General features: G+C 35.2%; 2 protein-coding genes across 3 annotated transcripts; one reads left to right on the top strand and one right to left on the bottom strand.

Moving 5' to 3' along the window:
- Positions 1-350: 350 nt before the first annotated feature.
- Positions 351-5,953, top strand: LOC112052653 (uncharacterized). 2 transcript variants are annotated; one of them, XM_052883143.1, is made up of 3 exons: positions 351-804; positions 1,871-3,132; positions 5,878-5,953. In XM_052883143.1, the coding sequence occupies exons 1-3, from the start codon at positions 626-628 to the stop codon at positions 5,925-5,927; spliced, it is 1,491 nt and encodes a 496-aa protein (XP_052739103.1). In that variant the 5' UTR covers positions 351-625; the 3' UTR covers positions 5,928-5,953. The 2 variants fall into 2 exon arrangements, with proteins under 2 accessions (XP_052739103.1, XP_023947593.2); XM_024091825.2 differs by having other exon boundaries at positions 1,871-5,953.
- Positions 3,296-16,709, bottom strand: LOC112052654 (histone deacetylase 3). The gene is made up of 7 exons (XM_024091826.2): positions 16,140-16,709; positions 14,896-15,084; positions 13,914-14,188; positions 13,167-13,354; positions 12,083-12,223; positions 11,149-11,258; positions 3,296-10,009 (listed from the first exon to the last, which is right to left on the bottom strand). The coding sequence occupies exons 1-7, from the start codon at positions 16,378-16,380 to the stop codon at positions 9,849-9,851; spliced, it is 1,305 nt and encodes a 434-aa protein (XP_023947594.2). The 5' UTR covers positions 16,381-16,709; the 3' UTR covers positions 3,296-9,848.
- Between the last annotated feature and the right edge of the window lie 182 nt (positions 16,710-16,891).

The raw sequence follows: 16,891 nt of genomic DNA on the forward strand, positions 1-16,891 counted from the left end.
TGTATGAGAGCAATAATAACATTTCTGTAAAATGTTTTATTAATTATAATTAATTAATATTCATTGTGCGATTACTCTTTTTAACAGTTGAACTAGCAAATAGTTAGAGATCGGCAGACTGTTAGCTAGTTTGCGTACTCTACACCGACTGAACTGTTTAGTTGGCTCAGCGTGTGTTCTAGCTAGCAGGCCAACACGACTAAACTATCGGTCGATTGAAAAATCTCTGGTCTGCGGGGGCTCTTATAATTATTTTAATTAGTGGGGAAATTAGTGAGGAATATTTTTGAGAGTTGACAACACTGGTTTGACATTGACTATGACTATGACATTCAATCAATATGCTGTCATATTTACGTATATATTAATCTGTGGTCTTATTGCTCAAATCAGAAGATTAAATAATAAATATTATTGTATTATTGCTGAATATTTTGAGATGTAATACAGAATAAATGTATTAAAGAATAAAGAAGAAAATAAAAATGTGTTGGTGCCTATTTCGTACCAAGTCGGGCAATTTTAGATAATTTTTATAGTGAATTGCGAAACAAAACAACCTACTTGATATACATAATATTTCACTGTTATATTATATTTCTCTTATTTTAAATCAAAAATTAAAATGTCCCCTCGTAAACAGCCCGTTAGCTTGTACCAGTTGTGTATCAAAAATTGTCTTAACTTGATAAATGAAAGTTGTTATGCCATCGAAAAAATGTATCCAGATATCGATTTCAAAGAGCTTAAGAAGCAAAAAATATATGAATTGAAAGGTTTCCTAATGGCTACACTGCCAGCCAGGTACGTAAAAATGGTTTTTGATTACCTTGCTTCCTTTGTTGATTTTCATAAAATAAAGTCTATGAATGTTATAGTTAGTAGGAATTGGTGGTGAGAAATTAGTATTGTAGCTTTGTTTTATTACTAACTAATACCTACTATATACTACTACTATATTAACAAGTGTGTTTGTTTTTTGGTTACTCTTTCACAATATTCATACTCTACTGATCCTGATATTGGTCACTACTAGTGAGTAGTCACTATATTAGAAGAAAGCATAGTAAATCTCCGTAAGTACTCCGAGACTTGGTCGCTAACTATGAGCCTCCTAAGAAAGCTGTGACTCTATCACACAGTGGGCGATGGAATGAGTTATGTAGAAGTATCTCTGCGTGATTGAATCAGAAATGATCTGCAGAAGAACTAAAGTCACCGACATAGCTCAACATGTTGTGAAGCTGAAGTAGCAATGGGAGGCACATAGTAAGAAGAGCCCATATCCTTAGGGGTCCCATAGGGGGAGGTAAAATCAAAGTCAAAATAAAATTGTTTATTAATTATTTCAAATACATTTTGAAATGTTTATCAATACATTTTATATTGTTTTTACATGATTATAAAAATCAATGGTGATGAGTTCCTGAGGGGTTGAAAGAAGTAATATTATGCCTTCAGTAGCTACAAGAAATTTCTAGTACAATCACATACATATTATTATAAATAGCATTTCTTATTGCTTTTAAAATTGCAATCAGTTGGGAGCAGGGCCGGCCCGCCCATACGGCGAACAGAGCATTCGCTCCAGGCGCCAAATCCTAGAGGGCGCCTAAATGGTAAAGAACTTTGGTCACTCCAGAGTATGGTCGAGATCTTCACACTCACAATTGATATAGGTATATATTATTAGGAGCAAACAGGAGAGGCGCCATAATTGGATCTCGCAACGTTCTAATATTTACTTTGGGCCCGCACTGGTTGGGAGACTACTAATACTATTGTTCACTCAAATTGAGTGTTATATGTATTTATATACCTGCACTTTTGTTAATGTAATTTTGTGCTAATCAAAATTTATTTGTTTCAGGATATTTGACGCACTATGTATAGAAAGAATATCCAGCAGATACCGCGGTGACCCTCGTACTCAACTCAATGTCCTGATACATCCAAAGATGACAATCTTTCGCAAGGTTTATGTTGATAACGGTATATCACAAAACTTTTGGCTCAAAACAGTTCCCTGGTTTAGTCGTTTAGTTATCCTGGACTTGAGATATGTTTGTACTGACGAAATTCTTAAAATTATCGCCAGTAAATGTCTTCTGCTCGAAGAGCTCAACATTATTTCTAGGGTTGATGTTTGTAAGTCTGTCATTAATGCCTCTGTTTTAATCAGGAACGTTTCCGATTTTGGGTTGTCCCATTTAAGCAATCTCAAGAAGCTGCGCGTGCTATCAATGGATCCCCCGAGGAATGAGAAATCTGCTCGAGTTGGGCGATGTGTTACACAAACCGGTATCATTATGCTTCTCCGTGAACTCCCCTACCTTGAAGAGTTAAACATTGAGTCCTGCGACATCGGATCCACGCTGATCGGCGCAAGCGTGGGCATCGGACCGCTGAACCTCAGGAAAGCCAATTGTCATTTTGCATCCGCAGAAGGTATTCGCAAATTAATTAAAATCTGCCCCCAACTAAAAGAACTGTCAGTAACACATTTATCAGCTAATGATAAGGAGTCTATATTAGAAGAAATCACAGTCAGCGAACTCAGGTTGACTGTGTTAAATATGTCATTCTTCTCTTACACTGAATCTTTGCAACGACTCCTACAAGTTCAAGGCAGATATTTAACTCACTTTTCGCTTTGGGATATAGATCAATCTGTAAATATAGACGCCGTCGTTCACATAGGCCTCTCCTGTCCCAACCTCACCAGTCTTTGTCTCATGACGCAGTCCAATAATTTGTTCATACCACGTTTCTTCAAACGACCCGATAACATGTTTTCCAAATTGCAAAATTTAACATTAGGTAATGAAAATTTTAAACTCGATGACATGGTTCTCTTTTTTCTTGAATCAACAAAAAATATGACCAAACTTGTTTTGAAATATCAAACGAAATTGGCCATAGATGAACTGTTATTGTATGTATTAAAAAAGGGTTATTTGAGCAACATCAGCAGCCTATGGTTGGATATAACTCTGGAAGTTTCCATGGATGTGGTAATGCAAATCATACAATCGTGCGACAAGCTTACTGACTTAACGGTAGATGTAACAGCCAAAAACGTCATACGAATCCTGCAGTGTATCAATGACGAAAATCTGGATTTGAGATTTGGTGGGTATTGAGTTATTCCTTCGGCGAAGAGTGAAAACTATATAACTGCAAAATTACTTTTGACGATTTTTTGACGTATTTTCTGCTAGTTTCGTACTTATAGGTACCTACCTAATTTTATGGAATTTCAAAAAGGAAAAATATAAATAAGTAAGTTCAGCTGTAGTTTTCCACAACGACGTTTATTGTAAAAAATCATTACTTAGGTCTATCAATATCTATAATCACTTATACAATTTGAAATATAATTAAGATTTAATTTTTTCTGCAAGTCTGTAAAATCTTGTTATTATTACATTGTGGCAGAGTTATGCTATATTTCTGAATTGAATAGCAATAATATTTTAATTATGTAAAATAAATAAAATTAATTAAAATATACATTTTTTACTAAACATATCTGCATAAAATATAAATCGGTCAGTGGCGCTTTTGGAAGCAACTCCTTGAGTCAGTTAAACAAGCGAGTATCGGACGTAGTCCTCATAAATCAATTTAAACTATTAAAAAAAACACTCGCATTTATCTAGTTTTCTCTCGACTCCACGATTTATTGTATTGTCTTGTATTACATTTTACAATATAATTATTATATAAACTAATTTGCAATATATCCGATTTTTAAGTTAATCTTAATTATTTTCTATTACCTACCTACTTACTATTATTTTCGTTTTCAATATGATCAGAATATTGATTATTAATATTAATTACTTAAGGTAATAAGTTTGTGTTTATACTAAAAAAATACTAATAAGAATCACTTAAAGTTGTTACATTTCTAATTTTTAATTACGGCTCGTATTCGATATCATATTACTAGTCTAGGGGTCGGTAAAATATGTTAATCTCTTTTATTCTCTTGTCTTCTACCATTTGTCAACACACACATTATCCTACACTAAACACACACTCCAACCATCTGTTTGGCCCTTTCACTTGCAATTTCAACATTTAATAAGGAAAATACCTTTTCTAATAGGTACCATGTACAATATCGCCAACTTAGAGTCCACTCTGAAGATGAGATGTATAGCTGCCCAGTGCAAAGATTTTATACTATTAGGATATGTTCTCATAGGTACGTGCCTACAAAATCACCGCAAAAAGTGATAATTAACAACTCCACTAAGCGCACACATGCACAATTTTGTGTTTAGGTACTTACATTATTTATAGGTACAGGGTGCTGGGGAGTATTTCCTAAACTTTGGAGTTATAATCTTTACCGATCTTAATTAATGTTTTCGAAGTAAATATTATATTATTTTTTATGTAAATAGATCTTAAAATGTGTTCCTTATACGCATCCTTATAATTATGACGCAGCCAAACTTTAAAAGGAGAATGCCAGATCCTGACCCAGTCCTCACTCGGAATTTTGCGGAAAATGTAGATGTACTAAATATATTTTAAATAATTGTTTTTTAATAAACCATTTTTACTGTTAAACTCCGGAATAAAAATCTGCCAAAAAAAGTAATTATATCCATTACGTTATTTCCTCATAGCTGACATTGTTTACTTATTTTTTAAAAACCTTATTTCGACCTTGGGTTCGAGCCCTTTAGAGCGTTTTTAGTGCATTCTAATTATTTTATGTTCAAAATGGCTAGAATCCAGAACTGTGAAGTCAGATCAAAATGTAAAAATAAAATGTCATAACACTGTCAAACTATCAAAACTCGTAATAGACACCTCGGAGTAATTTGAAAATAATAAAATCACGTTTTTTTAAATGTATTGCATGTGCTAAGTGCTTCTGTATTTACAAAAAACCAATCACGAACTTCACTTTACTTCATAATAAACTGCACATATACTTAACCTTGAAATCAAACTTCAACTTGGATTTATTTTCATACCCCTAGTTATAAAGGGTTAAAAGGTAATATTTGTTTAATAGTACAAAAAATCCAATAAAATGATATATAATATATTGTTGCAAATTATTTTTTAGTGGGTCAAACTTCTATACATTGTCTGGCATTGTCCTTTAAGACTTAGTATGAAAACATGAAAAAATTTAAATTAGGTATAGTTGAAAAAATGCAGTTTGGCTCCTATAAGACGACTCGTCAACACCTTGAAATTATGGGAAATACCTACTCCTCACCACCCTGTATTTATACAGGGTAGTGGGGAGTAGGTATTAACTTTCCTTGTTTACTATAAGTACGACTAAAATGAAGAAAATTAGCCACGCCTCAGTTTCGACGCGCATCTAATAGTATAATATCTTTACCCAATGTACAACTTCAGAGCGGATTACAAGTTTGGTTTAACTCGTACTATACCAAACTATGTGATTTGGAACTGCACAATCAAAACGAAAAAAAACCATTATTACTTGCAAGTTAATTAAAAAAGCAAGTCACAATTGGCTGTAGGAAGGTACTTACTTAATGATGTACATATTTCATTCCATTGAACGGCTCATTCACTAACTAAACTAATGAATTATCAAAACAATAACAATTTAACGTTATCCTACTGTGACTTAATAAAAACAATCTTAACATTTAACTAGGTACAGTGCTCGCCACGGATCTTTACGTTTGTGAAGTTAGCTGCGGAATGAGTATAAACTCACGGTCGCGTCTAGCCGGCTCCCCGCCCGCGCCGTTTGTAACGTTACTGATTCATTGCGCAGTCATTTGTTGCTAACTTCACACACACAATATCTCGTGGTGGGCACTGTATGACATTATGAGTGGTAATATTCTGATCATTTTATATTTCCAGGAGGAAGACAGATAGGATTATTTACAGATGTCATTAAGAGATCGGGTTAAGTGCAAATTAGTGTATTCAAATTTAATGATTTGTTTTATTTATACCTTTACTCCCAAAAGATTCATTCAACATGCCTGAGGCAAACGCCAATCAATCAATCGAGATTCCATCTAGGTAGACTATAGCTTGGCAACTTCGTTCGTAACACACCCGATGGGCCGCGCGGGCCGGGTAGCGATGAATGAAAAACCACCTGCACCTCACTTCCCCGCACGCACGATTTTACACCTGCGCATCTTTCCCCACGTCGCCCGCATATCATGGAAGTGTCATCAACGAACTTGCCAGATTATAATATTATAAAGAGGAAAGATGTATGTATATAACATACACTCAAAACTACTGGCCGATTTGAATAATTCTTTCACAGAGAGCTTAATTATTATCAGGGAGTAACATAAGCTATATAACAACACGCTAGGTACGTCTTAAAGGAGCATCTACGAAAAACGTGGCAAAAACACGGGAGAATATATCCTTTTGTGAGCTTCTTACTATAGGTACCCAATCCTTTTTACAGTAATCAAAGTTCTAATATAATGTGTTCTGCAACACTTCATTGATGCTTCAGCCAATAGAATATCTGCTCCTATTGGTCGTAGCGTGATGTTATATTCAGGAGCATACCAATGATACGGCACCTTCAGACTACAGGGACCTCTTACGTGTGAAAGCAAAATTAGTAAAATGTACTCAATTCACAATCTCACTTAATCTAATCTGGTGCTTCCCAAAAAAAACACATGAAAAAAACATTTTTCACAAAAAAAAGATTGCCTTTTCTTACTTTTGTCATATCTGAACAAAAGTAAGAAAAGGCAATCTTTGTTTTCTGGGTTAAGTGTGCGCCCAAAAGTTGAACCTCCTACATTGATTAAGTCATTGTCATATTTATTTTACCCATTTTTTTCTCTTTTGTTGAGTTTAACCCTACATTTGGGCGCCAAAACAAATTTTGATACAGGGCACCTCCAAGGCGAGCTACGCCACTGGTTATATAATCAATCTCAGTGACTATAGAGCTTATGACACTCACAAATAACGTCTTTCTACCGGTAAAAGAATTTTTATAATCGGATCAGTAGATTTGCCCCTGCATTCCGTAAACTTACAGCGATGTGGCATCGCTCATTTCCATAGCAACTTCGTTGTTAGTGACATTTTATATTTGGCATTCCATAGAAATGACGGCCAAATTCTAATATAACTTAATACTAGGCGTATATTACGTCGACGAGTTTAAGATAGCGAAATCATACCCCAGGAGATTATCCGCTACAACCTACATCTTTACCTCTTTATAATATTTGTATAGAATTATAGATAAAGCAATTATTTGATGTAAAATAGCAGAAACTTCTTTTTATGTACATAAATATATATAAGGTATAGGTAGTGTGCGCTAAACTTAGAGTCCTTTTTTTATTTTGCAACACCAAACTCTGTAGCTATTATTAAGGACTCGAAGTTTTGCGCGGTCTATAACCATTTAGATTATATTGGATAGAAGCAGGCGTTACTTTGCGGAAGTTCATCATGATTATATAATGATTTATTTATTTTGCTATCATCCGCGAAAATTCGGCGAACCCATGCGACAACGTCACCCAGGTCCGACAAAATACTCTCTACGTACGTTTCACCCCGAAACCGGAGCATCCTCAGGAGATGTTGACTCTACAACGTGCAATTGCAAAAATTTTTGCAATATATGCTATATATATTGCAAAAATTTTTGCTATATGACCGCTTGGAAAAGTACAGTCATTTTAAACTACAGACAGACAATTCACACACAGTTTTATTTAAATGTATGTATTGATAAGAGTAAGTATATAGATAATATGTAACATACAAGCCGACGCCCCGCGTTTTCACCCACGTGGTTCCCGTTTCCGTGAGAATACCTACTGGGATAAATTATCTTACGACTCTCGCAAATAACATGGTAAAATTTGTTCAAAATCGGTTCAGCAAATTCAGATATTACCCCCTACAATACCACAAACTTTACCTCTTAATAATTTTTGTATAGAATATAGGTATAACATTTTTTTATTAATAATTATTATATCACTAAACCATTATTGAAGCAAAGCAAGCATTACTTTGCGGGATCATTAAATAGCTCGAACATAAACATACATACATACAATATCATGGAATCCAATTTAAAATAAAAACCGTTGCTTATAATTATTCTAATCTTAATCAAAAACAAAATGGACTTTACATACCTAATTTAATTACATGTTGTGTTACATTATATGATGTACTTGGTCTTCATAAAAATCATTAGGGATATGGCTCATGCTCATTAGTGCGTCGCGTTGCGTCGTCGCAAGTAATCGCAACAGATTATTTGTTTTTTCTTTACAAGTTAGCCCTTGACTACAATCTCACCTGATGGTAAGTGATGATGCAGTCTAAGATGGAGGCGGGCTAACTTGTTAGGAGGAGGATGAAAATCCACACCTCTTTTCGGTTTCTACACGACATCGTACCGGAACGCTAAATCGCTTGGCGGTACGTCTTTGTCGGTAGGGTGGTAACTAGCCACGACCGAAGCCTCCCACCAGCCAGACCTGGACCAATTAAGAAAACCTCAATCGGCCCAGCCGGGAATCGAACCCAGTACCTCCGCCTTATACTGCGCATACCACTGTGTCACGGAGGTTGTCATTTCATAAGTATATTGTTTATTAACCAAGACCTTGTTTTTGACATTTAATTATTTAATTGCCTTCAAAAAAATATTCTACATTGTTTTTCATCGTGTTTTGATTTTTTTTTAATTTAACTGTGGTCATTTAACATGGTTAAGTCAACAAAATGACCTTGAAATGTCACTTTACATCAAGTAGCAGCGATTTTTTGTTTTTACAATCATCTAACATGGTTATTTCAACAAAATCCAAGATTTTTTATTAAAACTAATGTTACTACTTGCTACTACTACAACTATATCTATCTACAAATGTCACTATACGATAATTGTCACTTTAATGACAAAACTATTAAATGATCAATTGATCACAAAAACTATGTATACCTTGGCAAATTCGTTCGTAACAATACCGATAGTCCGCGCGGGCCGAGCGGGGGGGTATCGATGTCCCGCGTGCTCCACTTCATACCCGCGCAGTCCTTTCCCCCCGTCGCCAGCGTTTCATCAACGAATTTGCCAAGATATAATATAGGTCATGTTTTAAATTGTATACCGATATACATAATAGGCTCTAAATAAATACTGACTAACGATTTAGTTATCAACTAATTAAAAGGAACATTACCCTAAGATGACAATAGTGTAGTTGACTCATATCAAATTCAATATAAACAATATTAATTTCGTGTAGTACATGGAAAAAGGGTCCGAAATATATCGATATCAATAAATAAAAGTTAAGGTATTCTTTTAAAACTAAAAATTTTACGTTTTTATTAAAATTTTCCAAACGTCAAAATCGCTGTCGTCCATTTTGTGACGTCACTAAAACTCTTGATGTACTAAACGTCGAACTAATTGATAACTAATATTTTAGTTAAACGCTCCATTTGTATGGGATTTATTGTAGTGACGTCATGAAACAGTTGAAATATAAACTGTCATGGCCGACAGGCGTTTTGGCACGTGTTGTCAAAAACATATTTAAAAAACTAAAATTTTCAAGTAATGTCTGAAAAAAAATGAAATTTTTTTTTAGTCTAGTAGAACGATAATTAACTATTTAAGACTACTTAAAAAAAGTGTCAACTAGCCTATTCATGTACACTAAACTTCACATACCGTTTATCAATGTCATTGTCACACCGGCACAAAACATCAGTCACTGTGTTCAAAATATAAACTTTTTTTTATATTTTTTGTAGAAAAGTTCATGTCAAGTGGTCGTCTTTGGGACCACCTCCTCCGTATGCTATGGTTCCTTAGTCTCCAACACTATCTCCTTGTCATTATCCTTCTCATCATCGAAGAATTCATTTTTGGGTTCAACCATTTTGTCAGTCTCTTCTTGACTCATACGGATGTCTGGGTCCGGTTCCTCCTTTATTCTGTATTCTTCAGGTAGGAAGTCGCCTGTAACAATATTTTTTTCTCTATGACTATTAATATAAAATTAAGTCATTGGTCAACGACAAATAAACTTAACTGAAAATTCGTGTTGACAGTGTTTGAAAAATGAACATAACTTCCTTAATTTAGTTCAAATGTTTATGTAACCGTTATTAGTCTATTAAAGTTCTTATAATATTATAGGTCTTATAATACAAACATATTAGCGTACGTCTTCATATATGAGGATACGCGAGCCTCGTCCCCTTGCTCTTTCTATTACTAAAACATTAGCTTTAGCTTTTTATGTTCTGCGGTTAGGAATATGTACAATAGGGATGATGACAGATTTTTCAATTGTATATAAATTAGGAGTAGGTATGCTAATAGTAAAGCAATTTTGTAAAAGTAACAGGGTACCTGCGATCATTACTTTCGGAGCTACAGAGATTTAAAGGGTCAGATTTGCGGCGCTGCCGCGGTTTCCTGAAAAACGCCCCATGCAAAATGGTACGATTTAATGACGTCGTAGGTCCATAATGATCGCAGGCATCTGCTAGTGTATCATAAAAATCAATATATTCCAACTTAGTCATCATCCCTATTGATTTGTAAGACAGAATTATTCATGTTTCAACAAATAGATATTATTTTAAATTTTTAAAACGTCAACAGCTTCAACTTAAACAGCCATATTTTTAAACATGCATTAAGATTCATATCTCAATTTTCTTCCAAGTAAAGTTGATCTTATTGAGCCGTGATAGCCCAGTGGATATGACCTCTGCCTCCGATTCCGGAGGGTGTGGGTTCGAATCCGGTCCGAGGCATGCACCTCCAACTTTTCAGTTGTGTGCATTTTAAGAAATTATATATCACGTGTGAAAACATCGTGAGGAAACCTGCACACCAGAGAATTTTCTTAAATCTCTGCGTGAGTGAAGTCTGCCAATACGCATTGGGCCAGCATGGTGGACTATTGGCCTAACTCCTCTCATTCTGAGATAAGACTCGAGCTCAGCAGTGAACCGAATAGGGGTTGATAACGACGAAAGTTAATCTTACAATTACTCATACACTTGTATTTATCGTTCACTTTACATTGAATAAAACTGAGATTTAAATATTAATCCATGTTTATAAATATGGCTGACAGTTATTACCTGGTATATGTGTCATTTGGACAGCAGGCGAGTGCTGACACATTTTCAGATTGTCATACACGTGTTTCGTTATAGCTTCCAAGTACTGCTTGCTGTTGGCATTTGATGTACTGAAACATATTGAATTGCCTTATAAAAAACTAGCACACGTTCCACGGTTCCACCTTGTTTTTGTGGATGTGTGGTATAATATAGCCTATGTTACTCGCTGATAATGTTGTTTTCCATCGGTGAAAGAATTTTTAAAATAACTGATCCAGTACTTTTGCATCCTATTCGTAACAAACAAACAAACAAAAATCAAACCTTACCTCTTTACAATATTAGTTTTAAAAAAGACAGAATATTAGCTATTATAATAAAACAATTCTACCAACTTTTAAATCGTAACAACCTACCCACTAAACTAAAAAGCGATCATTTATTATGTTCTACCTGCTGATCAGTTTAAAGGCGGCGCTAAGCCTATATACCACAACAGCCTACCAACCTGCATTAGAGCAGCTTTGTGGATCTAAGCTTATTATCCCCTCTCCTACAAACATTGGCGTATCTAGCAGTAGCGAAGGCTGAAATTTAGTAATAGGTAACGCGGTCATGTGTTGTTTTTGTCATGCACACAGGATTTATTGTACAGATTGTAGAATTGTAGTATACCTATTTCGAGTGTATAAAATAAATTATAATTATGAATGTGTACGAGTATGTACGGATTTTTAAAGGTAAGCCGCTAGGAATAGGGTTGTTTAGACTCCTCGTTGCTGGTACCTAGGATTATGTCCTAGGGTGGTTAGTATCATAATAGAATTCCATATCGGTAGACCAGAATCCTAGGGCTCAGGTCCATTTTAGCCTCCCATCTATATACGCCTATGCCTATAAAGAGGGAGGCCTAAAAACGTTGTGGGTAGTTAAAATGGGCTGATAATGTTACCTGTTTATTTCTGGGTGTAGCTGGAAGTCAGGAGCGAAAAATTCGAGATATTCTGTATAAGGCAGCTCATCTGATATATTTTCATCTACCAATAGGGATGTTTCGAATGTCCAGCAACGAGCAACGTTTCGTAAGGTGTATCTGGAAAATTTAATGAATACTGTAAAAATTTAGATTTTCCAACGAAAATATGATCTCAGGAATTACAGAACGAATTTTCGTGCAGTTTTCATAGATACTATTGTATTTACTTTGTTTGCTACAGCAGATGTGGTATAAAACATGAAAAAAAAACGGAAAGAAATCAAAGCAACATCCGAAAATTAACAATTGCTTTGGCTATTTTAGGTAGTGAGATGTCCGCAAAATCAACCAGTACACTTAAAGATAAATAGTGGACGACCGCGACTTCGTCCGCGTGAAAAACGACTTGCTTGATGTCGTCAGTCCATCTGGTGGGCGTCGACCAACACTGATCTCTCTACTAAATTGTAATTTCTTATGTGCTTACAATTTTTTTGTAATAGTATTGTAGAAAACAGTTGTTTTAATCTATACTAATATTATAAAGCTGAAAAGTTTGTCTCTCAGGAACTACTGGTCCGATTTGAAAAATTCTTTCAGTGTTAGATAGCCCATTTATCGAGGAAGGCTATAGGCTATATATTATCCCCGTACGGTATATACGGCAACGCAAACCACGCGAGTTTAAACAGAAATGTACATGTATTATCGTAAGTGCTTGCAACAAACGGGCGCTTAGCAGTGGTAGGTTGGTAGTTTGGTACCTACATGTCTCAAGTTAATAATAGTTTGTTACTTTGTAAATTATGTCCTAATTGTTTTTTTTTTCCTGCCATTACTCTAAATGTTTATAAAGGTGTGTAAGCCTGTACAAACAAATGACCATAGCATGTTAGCAATAAGAAATATTTATAAGTCTATTGTTCTAACACACTGTTACAATATATTATATAATAAAGACAATAAAAATAAAAAAAAAATCAAAGCAAACCACGCGAGTGAAACCGCTCGGCGTCAGCTAGTTATTTATATGTATTGATATAGAATTATAGACTCTCACCCTCCACCTCCAACAACAAGCGTAGGCACATTCAGATTCTTCACAAACTTCACACACTCCCCGTGACCTCGTGTAGACAGAGAGAAGCAACCGAGTCTATCCCCGGCCAAAGAGTCCGCACCACACTGTAGCACTATTGCCGTTGGTCTATAAAACTCCATCACATTCGATATCACTGGTTTGAATACCTGTACAATAAATCTTTGTTTTAACATAAATTGAGTAATCTATAATAAACTAGTGGACCCGGTCACGCTTTGCTTTGACTTATGTGCACTTCTTCTCTATCCTTACCCTACACTACCCTACCCTACCTAACACCACTCTGAGCAAGATATTTGATTGAAATTGCAGTAAAAGATTTTTTTTAATAAAAAGAAATATGGTCCATTTCCTCTAATACAAAAATAAAAATATAATACGACTGAATTAGAAAATTAATTGATAGCCCCTGTGTATTATAGTTTAATCTGTTTTGTAGAATAAATAAAATATGCATCAGAACAAAAGGACAAGAGCTAAGTCAACATTTTTTTTTAAAGAATATTTGCCATATCTTTTTCAAATACAACCTATATTCCCATTTCCCTCCAACTAGTCGGGAAAGACTGTATTAGGAGTACGACAATAGACCAACGAATAGACCAACGGGCGGGGATCGAACTACCATCCCTTGATGATGAGTCTGATCACTCTTATATTGAGCTATTGAGATTCCCTAATTTAACAACCACAAGTGACACTTGCCTGCACATAACTCTGATCGTCGATCCCCTCTTTCAAGGGCACATTAACAGAAAAGTACCTCCCGCTTTCTGCACCAATTTCGTACATATCTCCGGTGCCAGGGAAGAAGAAATTGCCATACTTGTGGAAGCTGACAGTCATCACTCTGTCCGTCAAATAAAATGCTTCCTGAACCCCATCTCCGTGGTGCACATCGATATCAATGTACAGCACTCTGGGGTGGTATTTCAATAATTCCAATATTGCAATCACTATGTCATTCACATAGCAAAACCCTGGAATGAAAATTTCCCATCAGTATTTCAACCTTATCCCAACTATGTTGTGTCAGTGGTATATGTCATAGTCTTCCAATCCCTTTTATCATAAAAATGTATCAATTATCAAGTTATATTTAACACTTAAACATAAATCTTCTTTCACTCTTCTTTCTTCTGTTTTTGTGTCCTTCTAGTTGGTATTTTACAATTATTGATGAGAGAGTATTTGCATGAAAATGTACTCTAAAGGACTGCTGAATAAAATATTAAAATACTATCAAACTATTATCGACTTCACTGAAATTAAACTGAAACTAGATTATACCTCTACTTATAGCTTCAGGATTAGTTGTCAAACAAAACAAGAAAAGAATCAATTGATTTTTATTGTTAAGTAGTTTTAAGTGTTAAAAAAGTCTCTTTTGTAAAAAAAAAGTAAAAAAAAATTTGTACTGTTATTATACAAAAAGATACTTGTTTTCTTCTTTTAAACATAATCAATATTCTGCATTACTCTCTAACTGGATGAAAAACCTCACTATGACTGGGTTTGTGGTATTTTTGGGCCCAGTGAACAGGGATTGAACCTTTAAGAATCAAGTTCATAGAGAAATTGTGGTTTGTCAGAATTAATTCCATAAAATTACAATATTCTTTCAAATAATCTTAAACATCCCAAAAGTGCAGTACCTACACAGATATTTAATGGTTGTGAAACAAACCTGATGGTTCAAACTTTTTAGCATGATGCAGACCTCCAGACCAATTGATAGCGATATCACATGTATTATTGTTTAATTTCATAGCTCCTTCTAAAGAAGCTCCTGTATACATTGAGCAAAAGTCAAACAGGCCTTCAAACACTGGACAATCATCACCAACATTGTAGTGGAGCAAATCTTTTGAATAGGCTGCAACAAAGAGTTATTAATATTAATAAGGCACAATTGATGAATTTGAATCTGGAAGGTAGGAAATCTATACTAATATTCGTTATCAACCCATATTCGGCTCACTGTTGAGCTCGAGTCTCCTCTCAGAATGATAGGGGTTAGGACAATAGCCCACCACACTGGCCCAATGCAGATTGGCAGACTTCACAACCACAAAATTCTCTGGAATGCAGCTTTCGTCACAATGTTTTTCTTCACTGTTTGAGACATGTGATATTTAATTAAAATCCACACAACTGATAAGTTGGAAGTGCATGCCCCGGACCGGAGGTAATGTACCTTCTATAATACCAGATATTATAGGGGGTAATCACTGGATCTCCTGAACCAATTTTGTAAATTCTCTTACCACTAGAAAGACACATTATTTGTGAGTGTCATTGACTCTTATCCCTGTATTCTCAACTGGAACTATGCAGTTGAAACAGTGGGATGTCAGCTAGTTTTGTATAGAATTTATCTGAATCTGAGATATTTACTCTCACCTATCAATAGCCTGAAGCCATTGCTGCTCGTGCAGTTTGCAACTTTAGTTTTAATTCATATAAGTTCTTGAGTTTTTATTTCATTTATTCAACACACACAGTTGACATTGTGGTCCATTTCCATAAACAAACAAAGCAAGCAGGCAAATGAAGAGCATAGGCAGGGGTAACAGTGTGAAGGCAATCAACAGCTCGAACAGTCAATGTATGCCTATTGACTGCTTGATTGCACACTGTATACTGTGAACCAGTTACAACTGCTCGAGTGCTCAAGTTAATTATGCAGTCTTTTTTCTGATTGTCTAAGTGCCATAGGCTTTTTAATGAGACTCAGTGACGTCACCAGGGGCTTTGGGTGAGCACAGAAGCATCACTTGATGGGGCCAGAAGGCAGAGGCAAAGTAGATGGGGGCAACGGCTCTCTAAGGTGTCTCTTCAGCTTAGCAGTCGCAGCAGTCGATCCTGACTGCTTCAAGCTGTTTGTATATACCCGGCGTAAGTGTTACTAAAATGATATGAAATACTCACTCTGTATATTCTGTGGTGTCACATTCTGTAAGAATTCTATGTAATCTTCACTGTGAAATCTACACATATCATGCGCAGTTGCTCTATACGGCCTGTATATCTGCATTTTCTTGTGAAGACCGTAGTTCAACACGAGACTATGAGTAACAGATAGCCTGTGCGGTTTCATTGGATGACCTGGACCATAGTGGAAGTTCCCCACGTCGGGGTTGTAAAAATATGCAACCCTGTGTTGAGTCATTGCAATAAAACGAACACGTATTCTTTTAAAACCAAAATAACGCAAAGTATTAGAGCTATAACAATTAAACGTTTTGTCAATTGTATGTCACCTATCATTACTCGGTATTAATCAGAACAGGAATAGTTTTTTTGATATTTATTGAATTTATAATAAATGCATGTTTTAATAATAATATTCAATTTACGATTACTTTCCTGTTTTTTTTTTCAGAATACCAAACTGAAAGTACAAACAACCAGTCAAATCACAAACACCAAAGAATAAATTAATAAATTTAAGTACAAGTACAAACTATCTATACACCAAATCCACCAAATAAAAAGTACTCTGTGCACCAACCAAACATCTAATCTGTGCCAAACACTTTTTGATTATAGACCTTTGACGTTGACACTTATAGACTATATATTTCTAGATGCAACAGACATAAAATGAAAAATATCAACTCAGACAAATTATAGAAGGACTTGTATCGCACCCAAATTCACGAACAAAATTAACTGTAATT

The sequence above is a fragment of the Bicyclus anynana genome, chromosome 8 (assembly GCF_947172395.1).
Source record: "Bicyclus anynana chromosome 8, ilBicAnyn1.1, whole genome shotgun sequence".
Classification (NCBI taxonomy): domain Eukaryota; kingdom Metazoa; phylum Arthropoda; class Insecta; order Lepidoptera; family Nymphalidae; genus Bicyclus; species Bicyclus anynana.

What these genes read in the sequence shown, in the direction of transcription:
- LOC112052653 (XM_052883143.1), top strand. Translation starts at nt 626, where the DNA reads ATGTCCCCTCGTAAACAGCCCGTTAGCTTGTACCAGTTGTGTATCAAA. An exon ending in ATGGCTACACTGCCAGCCAG is followed by an intron (nt 805 to 1,870) that starts GTACGTAAAAAT and finishes TATTTGTTTCAG; the next exon opens with GATATTTGACGCACTATGTA. An exon ending in AAATCTGGATTTGAGATTTG is followed by an intron (nt 3,133 to 5,877) that starts GTGGGTATTGAG and finishes TTATATTTCCAG; the next exon opens with GAGGAAGACAGATAGGATTA.
- LOC112052654 (XM_024091826.2), bottom strand. Translation starts at nt 16,380, where the DNA reads ATGACTCAACACAGGGTTGCATATTTTTACAACCCCGACGTGGGGAAC. An exon ending in TAAAAAGTTTGAACCATCAG is followed by an intron (nt 14,189 to 14,895) that starts GTTTGTTTCACA and finishes TTTTCATTCCAG; the next exon opens with GGTTTTGCTATGTGAATGAC. An exon ending in ACGATCAGAGTTATGTGCAG is followed by an intron (nt 13,355 to 13,913) that starts GCAAGTGTCACT and finishes TTTATTGTACAG; the next exon opens with GTATTCAAACCAGTGATATC.